The 16,801-nt window shown below is 42.6% G+C and overlaps 1 protein-coding gene across 1 annotated transcript in view; it reads left to right on the forward strand.

Moving 5' to 3' along the window:
• Positions 1 to 16,801, forward strand: part of PMPCA (peptidase, mitochondrial processing subunit alpha) — a 32,375-nt gene that overhangs the window by 1,632 nt on the left and 13,942 nt on the right. The window contains exons 2-9 of the mRNA XM_089684656.1: positions 3,226 to 3,428; positions 9,089 to 9,168; positions 10,956 to 11,038; positions 13,598 to 13,692; positions 13,840 to 13,940; positions 14,311 to 14,574; positions 15,034 to 15,126; positions 15,384 to 15,502. Of these exons, the coding sequence (XP_089540782.1) occupies positions 3,226 to 3,428; positions 9,089 to 9,168; positions 10,956 to 11,038; positions 13,598 to 13,692; positions 13,840 to 13,940; positions 14,311 to 14,574; positions 15,034 to 15,126; positions 15,384 to 15,502 (1,038 nt within the window). The remainder of the gene's footprint in view (positions 1 to 3,225; positions 3,429 to 9,088; positions 9,169 to 10,955; positions 11,039 to 13,597; positions 13,693 to 13,839; positions 13,941 to 14,310; positions 14,575 to 15,033; positions 15,127 to 15,383; positions 15,503 to 16,801) is intronic.

Below are 16,801 nucleotides of genomic sequence, written 5' to 3' on the forward strand. Positions count from 1 at the left end.
CAAAAAGCTGCCTTTTATTTATGGATAGTGATGATATGAAGCCATCTATTATCACATAGTTCTTTGGCTATTTTTTTAAATCATAATGATAACAGAAATCACCCAAATGGTCCTCATCAAATGTTTCCATCCCCTGGAATGTTTGGCCTTGGTACAGACACACAAGGCGACACACACGGGTTAAAATGCCAATTAAAGATTAATTTCCCACATCTGTGGCTTATTAAATTGCAATCAGTGTCTGTGTATAAATAATAGGTTTGTTAGCTCTCATGCGGATGGACATGATCAAACATTTGCATCCCCTGGAATGTTTGGCCTTGGTACAGACACACAAGGTAAAATGCCAATTAAAGGTTAATTTCCCACATCTGTGGCTTTTTAAATTGCAATTAGTGTCTGTTTATAAACAGACAATAAGTTTGTTAGCTCTCATGCGGATGCACTTAGCAGACTAGATACTGAGCCATGGGGAGCAGAAAAGAACTGTCAAAAGACCTGCATAACAAGGTAATGGAACTTTATATAGATGGAAAAGGATATAAAAAGATATCCAAAGCCTTGAGTATGCCAGTGAGTACTGTTCAATCACTTATTAAGAAGTGGAAAGTTCAGGGATCTCTTGATACCAAGCCAAGTACAGGTAGACCAAGAAAGATTGCAGCCACCACTGTTGGGGAAACAAAACAAAAAAAACCCCCACAGGTAACCTTGAGGGAAATACAAGCTGCACTGGAAAAAGACGGTGTGGATGTGTTGAGGGAGCACAATACACGATTCTTTAACTAAAATGAGCAGCACGGTTACATTGCCAGAAAGTAGCCTCAATGCCACAAAATAAAAGCCTGGTTACTATTTGCCCGACAACACCTTGACACACCTCACCAAGCTTTTTTTGTGGCATCTTTCTGGCAACTCATCCATGCAGCTCCTTTTTGTTCAAGTATCGTCATATTGTGTTCCTTCAAAACAACCACACCATCTTTTTTCCAGAGCAGCCTGCATTTCCTCCAAGGATACCTGTGGGTTTTTCTTTTTGTTTCCCCAACAATTCTTTGGGCAGTTGTGGCTGCAATCTGTCTTGGTCTACCTGACCTTGGCATGGTATCAGGAGATCCCCGAATTTACCACTTCTTAATAAGTGATTGAACAGTACTGACTGGCATATTCAAGGCTTTGCGCATCAATTTATATAGCTTTCTTTATAAAATTCCATTACCTTGTTATGCTGGTCTTTTGACAGTTCTTTTCTGCTCCCCATGTCTCAGTATCAAGCATGCTCAGTGCATCCACATGAGAGCTAACAAACTCATTGTCTGTTTATAAACAGACACTAATTGCAATTTAAAAACAAACAGATGTGGGAAATTAACCTTTAATTTCCATTTTAACCCGTGTGTGTCACCTTGTGTGTCTGTACCAAGGCCAAACATTCCAGGGGATGCACATTTTTGATCATGGCCATTTGGGTGATTTCTGTTATTATGATTTAAAAAGCCAAACAACTATGTGATAATAAATGGCTTCATATGATCACTGTCATTAAACAAAAGGATCAGTGAGCATGATGAGTAATATTTTCAGTATCAATGCCAAAATTGCACAATTTCTGCCAGGGTATGCAAACTTTTGAGCACAGCTGTATATATGGGGGTATGATGGTATAAGGTGCTGTAGATTTTTATTTATGATTTGTTATTACTGAGTTGCTTTCTGCATTTTCTGAACTGTAGTTGCTGGATTAATGTATTAAAGTGTAAAGCAGATGCTGTACAATGTCTGATTGTACACATTGTGTGCCAACACCTCTGAATTCAGCATATTCCATCCAACCTAAAAATGAAGTTGGGGCAGAGGTTCCCCTTTTAAAAGTAACATAACAATATTTCAGAAATCTGTGGACTGTTATGTTGAGTTTTCCTGAACCTTAAAAACTGCCCCAATATCCTGTATTCTATTATCCTACTGTCTCTTATTACATGTGACCCCACTCCCTGTCCTGTATATATCGTCACCGTGTGTGACCCCACTCCCTGTCCTGTATATATCGTCACCGTGTGTGACCCCACTCCCTGTCCTGTATATATCGTCACCGTGTGTGCCCCCACTCCCTGTCCTGTGTATATCGTCACCGTGTGTGACCCCACTCCCTGTCCTGTGTATATCGTCACCGTGTGTGACCCCACTCCCTGTCCTGTATATATTGTCACCGTGTGTGACCCCACTCCCTGTCCTGTATATATCGTCACCGTGTGTGACCCCACTCCCTGTCCTGTATATATCGTCACCGTGTGTGACCCCACTCCCTGTCCTGTATATATCGTCACCGTGTGTGACCCCACTCCCTGTCCTGTATATATTGTCACCGTGTGTGACCCCACTCCCTGTCCTGTATATATCGTCACCGTGTGTGACCCCACTCCCTGTCCTGTATATATCGTCACCGTGTGTGCCCCCACTCCCTGTCCTGTATATATCGTCACCGTGTGTGACCCCACTCCCTGTCCTGTATATATCGTCACCGTGTGTGACCCCATGCCCTGTCCTGTATATATCATCACCGTGTCTGACCCCACTCTTTGTTCTGTATATGTCGTCACCATGTGTCCCCATTCCCTGTCCTGTATATATCATCACCGTGTCTGACCCCACTGTTTGTTCTGTATATATCGTCACCATGTGACCCCATTCCCTGTCCTGTATATATCGTCACTGTGTGTATCCTCATTACCTGCCCTGTATATGCTGTCCCTGTGTGTGATCCAATTTCATGTCCTGTATATGCTGGCACTGTGTGTGACCCCATTCCATGTCTTGTATGTTCTGTTGCTGTGTGACCCCTCTCTGTGTCCTGTGTACATTGTCAATGTGTGTTACTTTGCTCCCTGTCCTGTATATAATTTCAATTCTCACTGTGTATGATCTTACTTCCTGTTCTGTATATGTTGGTACTGTCTGTGACCCATCCTTGTCCTCTATACATTAACACCATGGGGTTTATTTACTAAAGCCGGAGAGTGCAAAATCAGACTCACTTCTGCATAGAAACCAATCTATCCAGGTTTTATTGCCAAAGCTTAACTGAACAAGCTGACGTTAGAAACTGATTGGTTTCTATGCATAAGTAAGTCTGATTTTGCACTCTCCAGCTTTAGTAAATAAACCCCCATGTGTCTCCCCTTTCCCTGTACTCCATACATTGTCATATTGTGTGGTCTCTTCCAGATACGGGCTACCAGTCTACAGACGGTACAGTAGTGGTGGATCCTATCCCAGCATTCCCCTCACCTCCCCCCTACCTGGCATACCCAAGCCAGTCTTCGCAAGAGTGGATGGGCAGGAAAAGTTTGAAACAAAAGTCACCACTCTGGACAATGGGCTACGTGTGGCTTCGCAGAACAAATTTGGGCAATTTTGTACTGTTGGGCGTAAGTTGAACAAGTGTGCTGCTAGATATTTATTAATTTTATAATTAACATAGGTAATATGGAGGGAAGAAGAAATCCTATTACTAGCCAAGTGTTGCAACACTACTTCCTTTTCTTTTCTTAGAGAAGCCATCAATGTATTCAAGTGCTGGTCAGAAAAATGAGAACACATTGCCTGTAAGAATAGACTAGAACTATTATCAGTGAATGGTTGTAAAGCGCTGCGCAAACTGTTGTCGCTATATAAAGCCTGTATAATAATAATAATGGGCTAGAACCAGTATCTAAGAGACAGTGAAATAGGCTAAGAGTTGTTGGATCCAGGAAAAGAGGTTTGAGCACCCCTCTCCTCTCCAATACATTAGAGATGTGGGTGCCAGGTGAGGGGGTCTGAGCCTCCTCAAACAGTAAAGAGAATGTCTGAACCTCCCCAAAACTGAAGAGTTGTTGGTGCTGGTTGGGGAGATCTGAGCCTCCCCAGAACTGTGGAGATGTCTGTGTCAGGTGAAGAGTTCCGAGCCTCTCAAAAAAAAGTACAATTGTTGGTGCCAGTTGGGAAAATCGGAGCCTTCTTAAAATGGTAGAGTTGTTGGTGTTGGTTGGAAAGGTTTGAGCCTTCCCAAAACATTAGAGTTGTCAGTGCTCGGTGAGAACATCTGAACTTCTTGGAAATGGTAGTGTTTTCAGTGTTTTGGAGAGGGGGTCTGAGCCTTCCCAAAATATTAGAGTTGATATCTGGTGGGAAGTTCTGGACCTCTTCAAAACAGCAGAATTGTCCTTGTCAGATGAGGAGTTCTGAGCCTCTGCAAAACAGTAGGGTTGTCGTTGCCAGATGGGAAGACGTCTGTGTTTCCCAAAAATGGTAGAGATGTTAGTGCCGGATAGGAAGATCTGAGCCTTCTCAAAATGGTAGAGTTGGTGCCAGGCAGAATGGATGGTCTGAGCCTCCCCAAAATGTCAGATTTGTCAGTGTCAGGTGGCAACATCTGCACCTCCCACAACAGTAGAGTTGTCTGTGCAAGATGAGGGGTCTGAGCCTCTACAAAACTGTAGAGTTGTTGTCAGTGCCAGGTGGTAAAGGCTGAGACTACTCATAACAGTAGAGTTGTTGGTGCCACTTGGGAGGGACTGATGTCACCAAAGCTGTACAATTGTGCCAGTGCTCAGACTCCCCACCTGACACTGGTAACTGTAGAGTTGTTATGCTATTTAAAGATGGCATTCTGGAAGGCATTAAATGAATGGACCAGGCATCCCATCAAAATGTCTTCTATGTGAAATATTTATGAATTAATATGGAGCCACTGCCTTGTAGGGAATGAACAGAATATTATCATCCCACAGAAGAATGATAAACACAATACCAGCAGGCAGTCATGTAGGGTACCTCCGCTATACATGGTAACTGCCATATGCAGTATAAATATATTGAGTTAAAGAGCATAGCATTGCTGGGCTGTCAGTGTCTGGGAGATGTCTGGCATAATTATTCCTCTATCTGGGATCCTTAGAAGACCGCAGTCACCCAAAGTTTAAGGAAAGCTATCTATGGTCACCTGGATCAACAAGATGTTATGGTAACCTTTTGAGGTGACTACCATAATCTGTGACTGAAATGAAATCCTGAAGTGTTAAGATGCAATAGCCAACAGGGGTTTCTATTAGTGATGCACCGATATGTCGGCCGAAAGTTTTTTTTTTTTAAAGAATAAGTTCACCTTTCATAACTTGGTATGCTACACCCATATTCATGTTATGAAAGGACCAGCTCCCGCTCCTCCGCATTGAAAGCTTCTCCTCCTGTTAGCTGTCAAAAGTGTAAAAACAACAGTATTCTAGCCTTAACGGCTATCGGCTTGTAGTTCTCAATGAACTACCGCGGCACTGTGGAGCACAGTGGTGGTTCATTGTTTCTTCCTGTCAGAGTGTATCGGCTTGCTTGTATGGGATGTACAGACAAGCAGATTTACTGACAAGTCTGCAGGACTCCTGCATGGCACCAGCGATCTGATAACTGGTGCTATGCTTTCCAGGCTCCTGCGACATAAAATAATAAATGCACATTTTGTTACCTGCATACAAAGTGCATTTATTTTTCATCAAAAGGTCAACTTATCCTTTAAAGAAGTAAAAAGGTCTGGTCTGAGCATGTAGGCCCTTTACAAAATAATCTAGAGTGGGTGACTGGGGACAAAGAGAAGGCAAATGTATTTAATACCTTCTTCATCTCTGTGTATACAAAGGAGCAAGGGAGAGCTCTTGTCCATAATGGGCATGGTATTGACACAGATGATCCATATTGGCTCACAATTGATATGATCCAAAAATATTTAAACAGTATAAAGGTGAATAAAGCACCTGGACCGGATGGCATACACCCACGGGTCCTTAAAGAATTGAGCTCTGTCATTCCAAAGCCATTTTCTCATTTTTAGGGACTCTTTAATGACTGGCATAGTACCACTGGATTGGTGTAAGGCCAATGTGGTGCCAATATTTAAAAAGGGGTCAAAATCTTTACCAAGTAATTATAGACCTGTTAGTGTAACTTCTATAGTTAGGAAGATACTGGAGAGTTTAATAAAATACCACATAGATGAGATCTTGCTGGAAAAAAAAATATTTTAAGCAACAGCCAGCATGGATTCATGAAAGACAGAAGTTGTCAAACAAATCTGATTTCTTATGAGGAGGTGAGCAAAACCTTGGACAGAGGGGTGGCGGTAGACGTGGTATACTTGGATTTTGCAAAAGCGTTTGACACAGTTCCCCACACACGGCTAATGTGTAAGGTAAAGTCTACAGGCTTGGAAAAATCTGTATGTAAATGGATAGAAAACTGGCTAAATGATCGTATTCAGAGAGTTGTGGTTAATGATTCATACTCTGAATGGTCTGGGGCAGCAATGGGCAAACTACGGCCCGCGGGCCGTATAAGGCCCGGCGGACCTTTTAATCCGGCCCGCGGAGCTAGGCTCCTCTCACAGTCCGCCCTGAAGACCGGTGTAGCATGAAAATCTGTCTCCTATGAGGATCTGTCCCCCTCGACGTATCTGCGCATGTGCCGGAGATCGCCGATCGGCTGCTAATGCCTGAAACTGGCACATGCGCAGATACGTCGAGGGGGACAGATCCTCATAGGAGACAGATTTTCATGCTACACCGGAACTGCGCGGGAACACGGCGAGAGGAACGCGCGGAGCAAAGGTAAGTGAATTGACACAGGGGGGACTTGGGGACTTAATATGGGGGATGAATTACTATAGGGGGGATGAATTACTATAGGGGGGATGAATTACTATAGGGGGGATGAATTACTATATGGGGGATGAATTACTATATGGGGGATGAATTACTATGGGGGATGAATTACTATGGGGGATGAATTACTATATGGGGGATGAATTACTATGGGGGATGAATTACTATATGGGGGATTAATTACTATGCTTACTATGGGGGAATATTACTATACTTACTATGGATGACACATACACATCATTCATCTACTCTTGGTCTGGCCCTCGGGTCCAATATATGAACCCATTGCGGCCCTCAAGTCAAAAAGTTTGCCCACCCCTGGTCTGGGGTCATCAGTGGTGTACCCCAAGGTTCAGTGTTGGGACCCTTTCTTTTTAATATATTTACAAACGATATAGGGTCTGAGATTAAAAATCCCATTTCAGTCTTTGCAGATGACACCAAGCTGTGCAGTGGAATAACGTCCTTACAGGATGTCTTCAATTTACAAGCCGACCTCAATGCACTGTTTAATTGGGCAACTATGTGGCAAATGAGGTTTAATGTTGATAAATGTAAGGTTATGACCTTGGGGGCTAAGAATATGCATGCATTATACATACTAGGGGGGTACAACTGGGGGAATCAATGGTGGAGAAGGATCTGGGAGTTCTGGTAGATCACAAGCTTAATAATGGCATGCAATACCAAGCTGCGGGTTCTAAAGCGAGCAAAATCCTCTTGTATTAAAAGAGGTATAGACTCCAGAGAGATAGATATCATATTACCCCTGTACAAATCATTAGTAACACCTCATCTGGAATATGCAGTTCAGTTTTGGGCACCAATTCACAAAAAGGATATCGGGGAACTGGAGAAAGTACAGAGAAGGGCAACCAAACTGATAGGAGGCATGGAGGAGACCAGCTATGAGGAAAGATTAGAGGAACTGAATTTATTCTCTCTTGAGAAGAGGAGATTAAGGGGGGATATGATCAAAATGTATAAATACATCAGTGGTTCATATATTGAACTCGGTGTAGACGTATTCACCCTGAGGTCATCACAGAGGACAAGGGGGCACTTTTTACATCTGGAGGAAAAGAAATTTAATCTCCAAACACGGAAAGGTTTCTTCACAGTAAGAGCTGTAAACACGTGGAATAGACTCCCTCAAGAGTTGGTTCTGGCCAGCTCAGTGGATTGCTTTAAAAAAGGTCTTAATTCCTTCTTAGATACACAGAATATAACTGGATACTAACATTTATAAGTAAAGTTGATCCAGGGAATATCTGATTGCCTCTCGGGGGATCAGGAAGGATTTTTTCCCCCTGCAGGAGCAAATTGGATCATGCTTTGCTGCGTTTTTTTGCCTTCCTCTGGATCAACTGTAGGTATAGGATTATAACTGTTTCTCTTTTTTATGATTGAACTGGATGGACATTTGTCTTTTTTCAGCCAGACTAACTATGTAGCTATGTAATTATTGTGCAGCATACACATACTTATATATTTTATTTTTCAGTAAAAATAATTTTACGTTATTGGATATATATAAAAAACATATTTTTTATAAACTGTCCATTTTGGTTTTCAGCCAAGTGCATCCTGAGTTTTTGGTTTCGGTGCACCACTAGTTTCTATTTTTCTGGCCCATTATTGTATGTGAAATACCTTTGTAAGTTAACCTAATTATAACAAGAACTAGACCAGAAAAGAAGGGACAGGTTGGCTTGCCAGAAAGTTTCTCCTTGGCTGTGATGGGCAAATCTGACAGACAAATATAGCAAACTACAAATAATGGTGCCATAATGTACTGTATGTACCATTATAAACTATATAAAACAAATATTGGAAATCCAGTATCGCACCAAAGAATTTATAGCTGAACAAGTTTAAATCTCAGAAAGAAAAAATATAAGTTCCTATGATGCAGTAAGAACGCCTTGTTCTGCTCCTGCAAGAGCCAGGTTGCACATTGGTATAGTCAATTGGAAGGGGCTAAACTTGGCATAGAATTTGTCTGAGTGTTTGAGAATGGGGTGGTATTCCCCCATCACAGGTAAAAGCAGATAAAGTCCTGTGGAATTTACTGATTCTAGCATAAAAAAAAATGATTTTAACTTGATTATAAAGGGCCCGTTCACACCAGGTAGAAAGTAGTGCTGATGCACTGATTAAAATGCATTGCACTGTTTATCTTTTTTTTTTTTTTTTTAAATCTTTAATGACAAAATGACATTTCTTTTCTGCACTGCCTTACGATGTGGTGTATTGCGTTGCAACGCGCTGCTGTAAAAAGAAAGTAGTGCAGGTCCTGAATACATAGAACACAAGGCAAATTATCTTGTCTTTGCTGTGGACTGTGTTGAACTTGTAGGCTGTCCAATAGACAATTCTGTTTTTGTTTTTTCTTGTAGTTCTGATAAGTTCAGGCTCCAGGTATGAGGCAAAGTATCTAAGTGGCATCTCTCACTTTCTGGAGAAACTCGCCTTCTCTGTAAGTATGACATTCAATGTTTACCATTGACACCGTGTGGAATCTTCTACATGTGCTCCAACAATAATTAGAAATGAATTGTGCTGCATTAAGGCCTTTTTAGCAGTTTGACTAGTTTCTGCAGTCTACTTATTGTACACTGACACCCCATGTCCCAGGCTTTGCCACTGGAGATATTACTTTTGATGACTTGTTCATATAAGAAATTGTCCTGTTTCTAATTCGCTAAATATTTGTCTTGCCTTACACCTCCGGGTGGGGTTACCTCTGGTATTCCTGAGCTACATAAATTCCCAGCAAATGATTCACCCCTTAAAGTGGAATAAACTCTCTCAATTAACACTAACTATTTAACCCTTATGCTGCTAGCATTAGTAAATGCATAGGAAGATATATATTTTTTGTTAACTTTTTTTTTATTTTTTACATTTCTTCAATTGCTTCCTGGTTTCTGGTCTAGGCCCAAATGATGCCATACATCCTAGGTGTCTTCATGAGCATTTTATTTCTTTCATCTGGAGGAGGGTTTTCTCAGCTAAGCACACCCTCCTGCCTACATGCCTGAGCTAAGGCTCAGATAGATTTCAAGAAGTAAATGCTACATGAATAATCTGCCCTTACTCAAGATGGCCATAGCTAGAAATGCTTGGGGAGCTGTTTTTCAAAATGATTTCTCAGCAAAATAAAGCATGGGGACATAGATAGATTGGTGAATTTGCTTTCAATATTAAAAATGAATAAAATAGCGTGTTTAGTTTGTGGTGTTCAGATAAAGTTTAGTTCCGCTTCAAATGAAATATTTCTGTGTTGATTGGCCCTTTAACCGCTTCCCGACTGCCCTATAGCAGAACTACTGCTACAAGGCGGCAGAGCTGCGCAAAATCAGGCATATATACATGATTTTGTATTTAGGGGTAGGGGGCCCGTGCGCCGCCCTACCTGCACTGCCATTGGCGGCTACAGCTGTCAATCACCAGGTCCCGGCCGGAGATTCCCCGCTGGCACCCGGCGATTACCACGGAACACTGACAGGGGAGAGGTCTGTATGTAAACAATACAGATCTCTCCCTTCAGCACCAGCATGTTTACACAGTAAAACACACACAGCACAGTTTGTAAAACAGCACATGGTTAATCCTTTGATCGCCCCAGATGTTAACCCCTTCCTGCTCAGTGTCATTAGTACAGTGTCAGGGCTTTTTATTAGCACTGATCACTGTACAGTATTAGTGGCAGTTTGTCAGTTCTGCCCCAGTGTCAGAATGCCCGCCGCAGTCCCGCTGTAAGTTGTTGATCGCCGCCATTACTAGTATAAAAAAAGAAAAAAAATCCCAGTATATATACCGGCATTTGTAGACGCTATAACTTTCACGTAAACCAATTAATTTACACGTATTGGGATTTTTGTTAGCAAAGACATGTAGCAGAATACATTTTAGCCTAAATTTATGACAAAGTTTGATTTTTTTAATTTTTTTACTGCATGTGTTTTATAGCAAAATGTCAAGTTTTTTTTCAAAATTGTCAGTCTTTTTTTGTTTATAGCACAAAAAATAAAAAACATAGAGGCGATCAAATACCGAAAGCTCCATTTGTGTGGAAAAAAAGGACTTAAATTTCATTTGGGTGCAGCATTGCATGACCGTGCAATTGTCAGTTAAAGTAACACAGCGACATATCGCAAAAAATGGCCTGGTCAGGAAGGGGGGGTAAATCCTCTGGAGGGCAAGTGGTTAAATAAGGCCAAATGTCTCCCAAGTAGCAGCTTATTTTTCTCTCTCTTGCAGTCTACAGCCCAGTTTGGCAGTAAAGATGAGATCCTTCTTACTCTGGAAAAACATGGTGGCATATGTGACTGTCAGACATCCAGGTAAGGGCTAGCTATCCCCTTTTTAATGGGACACTCTTCTAAACATTACAAAAATGTAATAAAATATATACAAAGTGGGAAAGTGGGTAAACCATATCTACAAGAGCATGTTAAAAATTTGCACCCACTTGTTTCATAAGTTAATCATGATATATTTTTGTTCCCTTACTCAAGAGTTAAAGTGTATCTAAGCCTAAAAACTAAAATGTTATATACAGTGGGGAAAATAATTATTTGATCTGCAGATTTTGTAATGCCCACTTACAAAGAAATGAAGGGTCTATAGTTTTTATCATAGGTGTATTTTAAATGATAGAGACAGAATAGCAATGAAACATTCAGAAAAAAGCACAATAGAAATGTAATAAATTGAGTTGCAGTTCAGTGACCAAAATAAGTATTTGATCCCCTACCAACAATAATTCTGGCTCCCACAGACTGGCTATGTGCTCATGTGGTTCACAAACTAGTCCTGTCAATTTAAGAAGGTGCTCCTAATGACAACTCGTTATGTGTATAAAAGACACCTGTCCGCAGACTCTCTTTCTTAGGCACCACCATGGGCAAGACCAAAGAGCTGTCAGAGGACATCAGGGACAAGATTGTAGACCTACACAGGGCTGGAATGGGCTACAAGACTATCAGCAAGAAGCTTGGTGAGAAGGAGACAACTGTTGGAGCTCTTATTTGCAAATGGAGGAAATACAAAATAACCATCAATCGCCCTCGGTCTGGAGCTCCATGCAAGATTGGGGTAAGGATGATCATGAGAAAAATGAAGGATCAGCCTAGAACTACACGGGAGGCGCTTGTGAATGATCTCAGTTGGGACCACAGTCACCAAACAAACCATTGTAACATAATACGCCACCATGGATTGAAATCCTGCAGCACCCGCAAGGTCCCTCTCCTCAAGAAGGCACATGTGCAGGCCCATCTGAAGTTTGAAAATGAACATCTAAATGATTCAGAGAAGGATTGGGAGAAAATGCTGTGGTCAGATGAGACCAAAATTGAGCATTAACTTGAGTCGCCGTGTTTAGAGGAAGAAAAATGCTGACTATGACCCTAAGAACACCATCCCTGCAGTCAAGCACGGAGGTGGAAACATTCTGCTTTTGGGGCTGTTTCTCTGCCAAAGGTACAGGTCAACTTTGCTGCGTTGAGGGGCCAATGAATAGGGCCATGTATTGTAAAATCTTGGATGTGAACCTTCTTCCCTCAGCCAGAACACTGAAGATGGGTTGTGGATGGGTCTTGCAGCATAACATTGACCCAAAACATACCACCAAGGCAACAAAGGAGTGGCTCAAGAAGAAGGACATTAAGGTCATGTAGTTGCCTAGCCAGTCTCCAGACCTTAATCTTGTAGAAAATTTATGGAGGGAGCTGAAACTTCGAGTTGCCAAGCGACAGCCAAGAAACCTTAAGAATTTACAGAAGATCTGTAAAGAAAAGTGAACCAAAATCCCTCCTGAGATGTGTGCAAACCTGGTAACCAACTACAAGAAACATCTTACCTCTGTGCTTGCCAACAAGGGTTTCTTCACCAAGTACCAAGTCCTGTTTTGCTTGGGGATCAAATACTTATTTTACTCACTGAACTGCAACTCCATGTCTAACATTTGTATTGTGTGTTTTTTCTGGATTTTTGGTTCATATTCTGTGTCTATCATTTAAAATTCACCTATGATAAAAATTATAGACTCTTCCTAAGTGGGCAAACTTACTAAATATGCAGGGGATCAAATAATTATTTTCCCCACTGTATATATGTGAAACAGGAATCCCTGTTTTTATGCAAAAGTTTTCTAGAATTATGTAAGGGGGGTATAGCAGTGTGCAGAGGGTATATTTTAAGCTGTTTACAGAATGTAACACCATTATTTACTAGTTCAGCTTCCTGTATTACCATCCCATCTCCAGCCTGATTACTGGACAATGAATAGTATTAGGATGAATAGTAGTTAAATACTGCAGAGCCCGATTGGCTGTGGTATAACTCCACATTCTGCACAGCAAGGGAGTGTTGACAAACACGTCAGGTAATTGGACCAGCAATATCTAAAGAAATGTTTAATAATTTTTATAATTAATACTCAAAGAGGAACTTCAAATCTCCCCCACCTTGCCTTTTTTTTTTTTTACCACTTTTACTTGTTATGCAGGGTTGTCCTCAGTTCACATATTCATTGTCCTGCTGCTATCTGCTGCCACAGCCCGAGTTCCCTGTTACCATATTCTTCTGTAATGCTGTTGGGTGCCAGCTGTCCCTTCTGGGTTCTGCAGCTGGTCCTCAATGATGTGCTTCCAAGGTCTGGCTACTGTCCTCTATGTGGTCCCTACTTCTGCATCTTCCTGGGATATGTGAAGAGGAAAGCCCAGGAGGCTGCAGGAGCAGGGAAAAGAAACTGGTATCTTTAATGTGTTCATGACAGCATGGCAAATTTGTGACTTGTCTTTCTGAAATGATGACTTCGCATCGAAATTGGCTGCATGATTCTGTTGGAAACTATTGCATGTACAGTTATTGATTCTGTATTTGTCCTTATCTTCCAGGGACACAACCATGTATGCTGTTTCTGCAGATGCCAAGGGTCTGGATACAGTGGTCAGTCTGTTGGCAGAGGTTGTTCTGCAGCCACGGCTGTCTGGTAAGTTAGGTCCTCTCCTTGGTGTCTGATGATTCGGACACTGTCCTATGTTAGTTTCCCATACACCAACACAAACAAAGAGTAGCCTATTTACCTATTCCATAAGGAAGTATCCACTCTTCCTGATATTGTTTTGGTCTGTTACAGATGAGGAATTGGAGATGACGAGAATGGCGGTGCGGTTTGAGTTAGAGGACCTCAATATGAGGCCAGACCCGGAGCCTTTGCTGACTGAGATTATTCATGCGGTAGGTGTGCTGGAATTAAAGAAACAATGTATAAAAGCAAATCTAGTGAGATTCGATACTGCTGGCAGAAGTCCTTCTCTTATTGATGCCATGTGGGAGTTCCGGGGAAATGACTGTTTCAGCTTCACTGGCCTGGAACTAGATGACGGCACCGGAGTTGAGGAATGACTGCTTCCATTAGAGTCCCATCACACAAGTGTTTTACTGTGTGACAGGTTCCCTTTAAGGAAGAGTTACACCAACCTCAATACCTGCTGCTAGTAAAAGCATAACAACATATTTTCTTGCACAGTAATATTTTCTATAACATTCTTTTTTTGCCACCTGTTCTTGGTATTACGATGGACTTTCTTTGCTTATTTCTGGACAGGCAGCCTTCAGAGACAACACAGTGGGTCTCCCTCGCTTCTGTCCTGTGGAGAACATTGACAAGATAGATCGGAAGACACTACATGCCTACATGCACAATTACTACACCCCAGAGAGGATGGTGCTGGCAGGGGTGGGCATAGAACATGACCAGTTGCTGGAGTGTGCCAAAAAGTACATGCAGAGAGTGGAGCCTGTTTGGGCATCTGGCAAACCCCGCAGTGTGGACCGTTCCATCGCCCAGTATACCGGAGGAATCATCAAGGTAAGGGGGGTAAAAATATTTGAAATCGTTAACTGTTCTAAGTCATAATATTTTTATTTTAGGGTTCTTGGATGATCTGTAATTAGCTAGAAGAATAATGAAATAATGGAAAAATTCATGTAACAGTAACGGAGGATGCTAAGATGGAATTGCTTTGTTAGATGCAGACATCCTAAACTCGTTTTTATATCAAGAACAAAACCAAAATCAGCCTTGTAGGCTTATTCAGCAGCACTCGCCCTCAGCTCCATTGTCTATCTGCTATGGAGTTAGTAAAATGAACATCTTACTACCTGCTGTACCTCTCATTTACTGTCCAACACATGGCACAATTCTTTGTTGTTTTGATTTATTGTAGTATATACACCCTCCCTGTGCCGTCAGTGTGAAATGTTGGCATGAACAAGTACAACAGCTACTGTAGGTGAAATAAATCCTTCAATGTTTCCTGTCTGTCAGGTGGAGAAAGACATGTCGGACGTGAGTCTGGGTCCCACCCCAATCCCTGAACTGACGCACATTATGATTGGTCTGGAGAGCTGCTCCTTCCTGGTATTTTATCACATCTGCTGTTTTATGTCACTCCTTACTTATCAGGGTATTGTATGTATGCCATCTGTGCTGGGAACGTTTGTAACACAAATAATGCTTTACCATGTTTGCTCGGTTTTGAATTTGTCAGGTTTGCCAGTCTTACTTCTCAGTGTTAGTAGCTGTTTGTGTCACCTACAGCCTGCAGTCAGATGAATGTTGCGTTGTAGGACACTTTCATATATGAGACATTCTGATTAACTCTGTTTATGTGACAGGAAGACGACTTTATCCCATTTGCAGTGTTGAACATGATGATGGGAGGTGGTGGCTCATTCTCAGCTGGTGGACCTGGGAAAGGAATGTTCACCAGACTCTACCTCAATGTCCTCAACAGGTGAGTCTGTGGGGTGGTCAGATAGTACAGGTGAGTCTGTGGGGTGGTCAGATAGTACAGGTGAGTCTGTGGGGTGGTCAGATAGTACAGGTGAGTCTGTGGGGTGGTCAGATAGTACAGGTGAGTCTGTGGGGTGGTCAGATAGTACAGGTGAGTCTGTGGGGTGGTCAGATAGTACAGGTGAGTCTGTGGGGTGGTCAGATAGTACAGGTGAGTCTGTGGGGTGGTCAGATAGTACAGGTGAGTCTGTGGAGTGGTCAGATAGTACAGGTGAGTCTGTGGGGTGGTCAGATAGTACAGGTGAGTCTGTGGGGTGGTCAGATAGTACAGGTGAGTCTGTGGGGTGGTCAGATAGTACAGGTGAGTCTGTAAGGTGGTCAGATAGTACAGGTGAGTCTGTGGGGTGGGCAGATAGTACAGGTGAGTCTGTGGGTTTGGGCAGATAGTACAGGTGAGTCTGTGGGGTGGTCAGATAGTACAGGTGAGTCTGTGGGGTGGTCAGATAGTACAGGTGAGTCTGTGGGGTGGTCAGATTGTACAGGTGAGTCTGTGGGGTGGTCAGATTGTACAGGTGTCTGTGGGGTGGTCAGATAGTACAGGTGAGTCTGTGGGGTGGTCAGATAGTACAGGTGAGTCTGTAAGGTGGTCTGATAGTACAGGTGAGTCTGTGGGGTGGGCAGATAGTACAGGTGAGTCTGTGGGTTTGGGCAGATAGTACAGGTGAGTCTGTGGGGTGGGCAGATAGTACAGGTGAGTCTGTGGGGTGGGCAGATAGTACAGGTGAGTCTGTGGGGTGGGCAGATAGTACAGGTGAGTCTGTGGGGTGGTCAGATAGTACAGGTGAGTCTGTAAGGTGGTCAGATAGTACAGGTGAGTCTGTAAGGTGGTCAGATAGTACAGGTGAGTCTGTGGGGTGGTCAGATATTACAGGTGAGTCTGTGGGGTGGTCAGATAGTACAGGTGAGTCTGTAAGGTGGTCAGATAGTACAGGTGAGTCTGTAAGGTGGTCAGATAGTACAGGTGAGTCTGTGGGGTGGTCAGATAGTACAGGTGAGTCTGTGGGGTGGTCAGATAGTACAGGTGAGTCTGTAAGGTGGTCTGATAGTACAGGTGAGTCTGTGGGGTGGGCAGATAGTACAGGTGAGTCTGTGGGTTTGGGCAGATAGTACAGGTGAGTCTGTGGGGTGGGCAGATAGTACAGGTGAGTCTGTGGGGTGGTCAGATAGTACAGGTGAGTCTGTGGGGTGGTCAGATTGTACAGGTGAGTCTGTGGGGTGGTCAGATTGTACAGGTGAGTCT

The sequence above is a fragment of the Staurois parvus genome, unplaced genomic scaffold, assembly GCF_062004578.1.
Source record: "Staurois parvus isolate SC_StPar_1 unplaced genomic scaffold, SC_StPar_1.0 ptg000352l, whole genome shotgun sequence".
Taxonomy (NCBI): Eukaryota; Metazoa; Chordata; class Amphibia; order Anura; family Ranidae; genus Staurois; species Staurois parvus.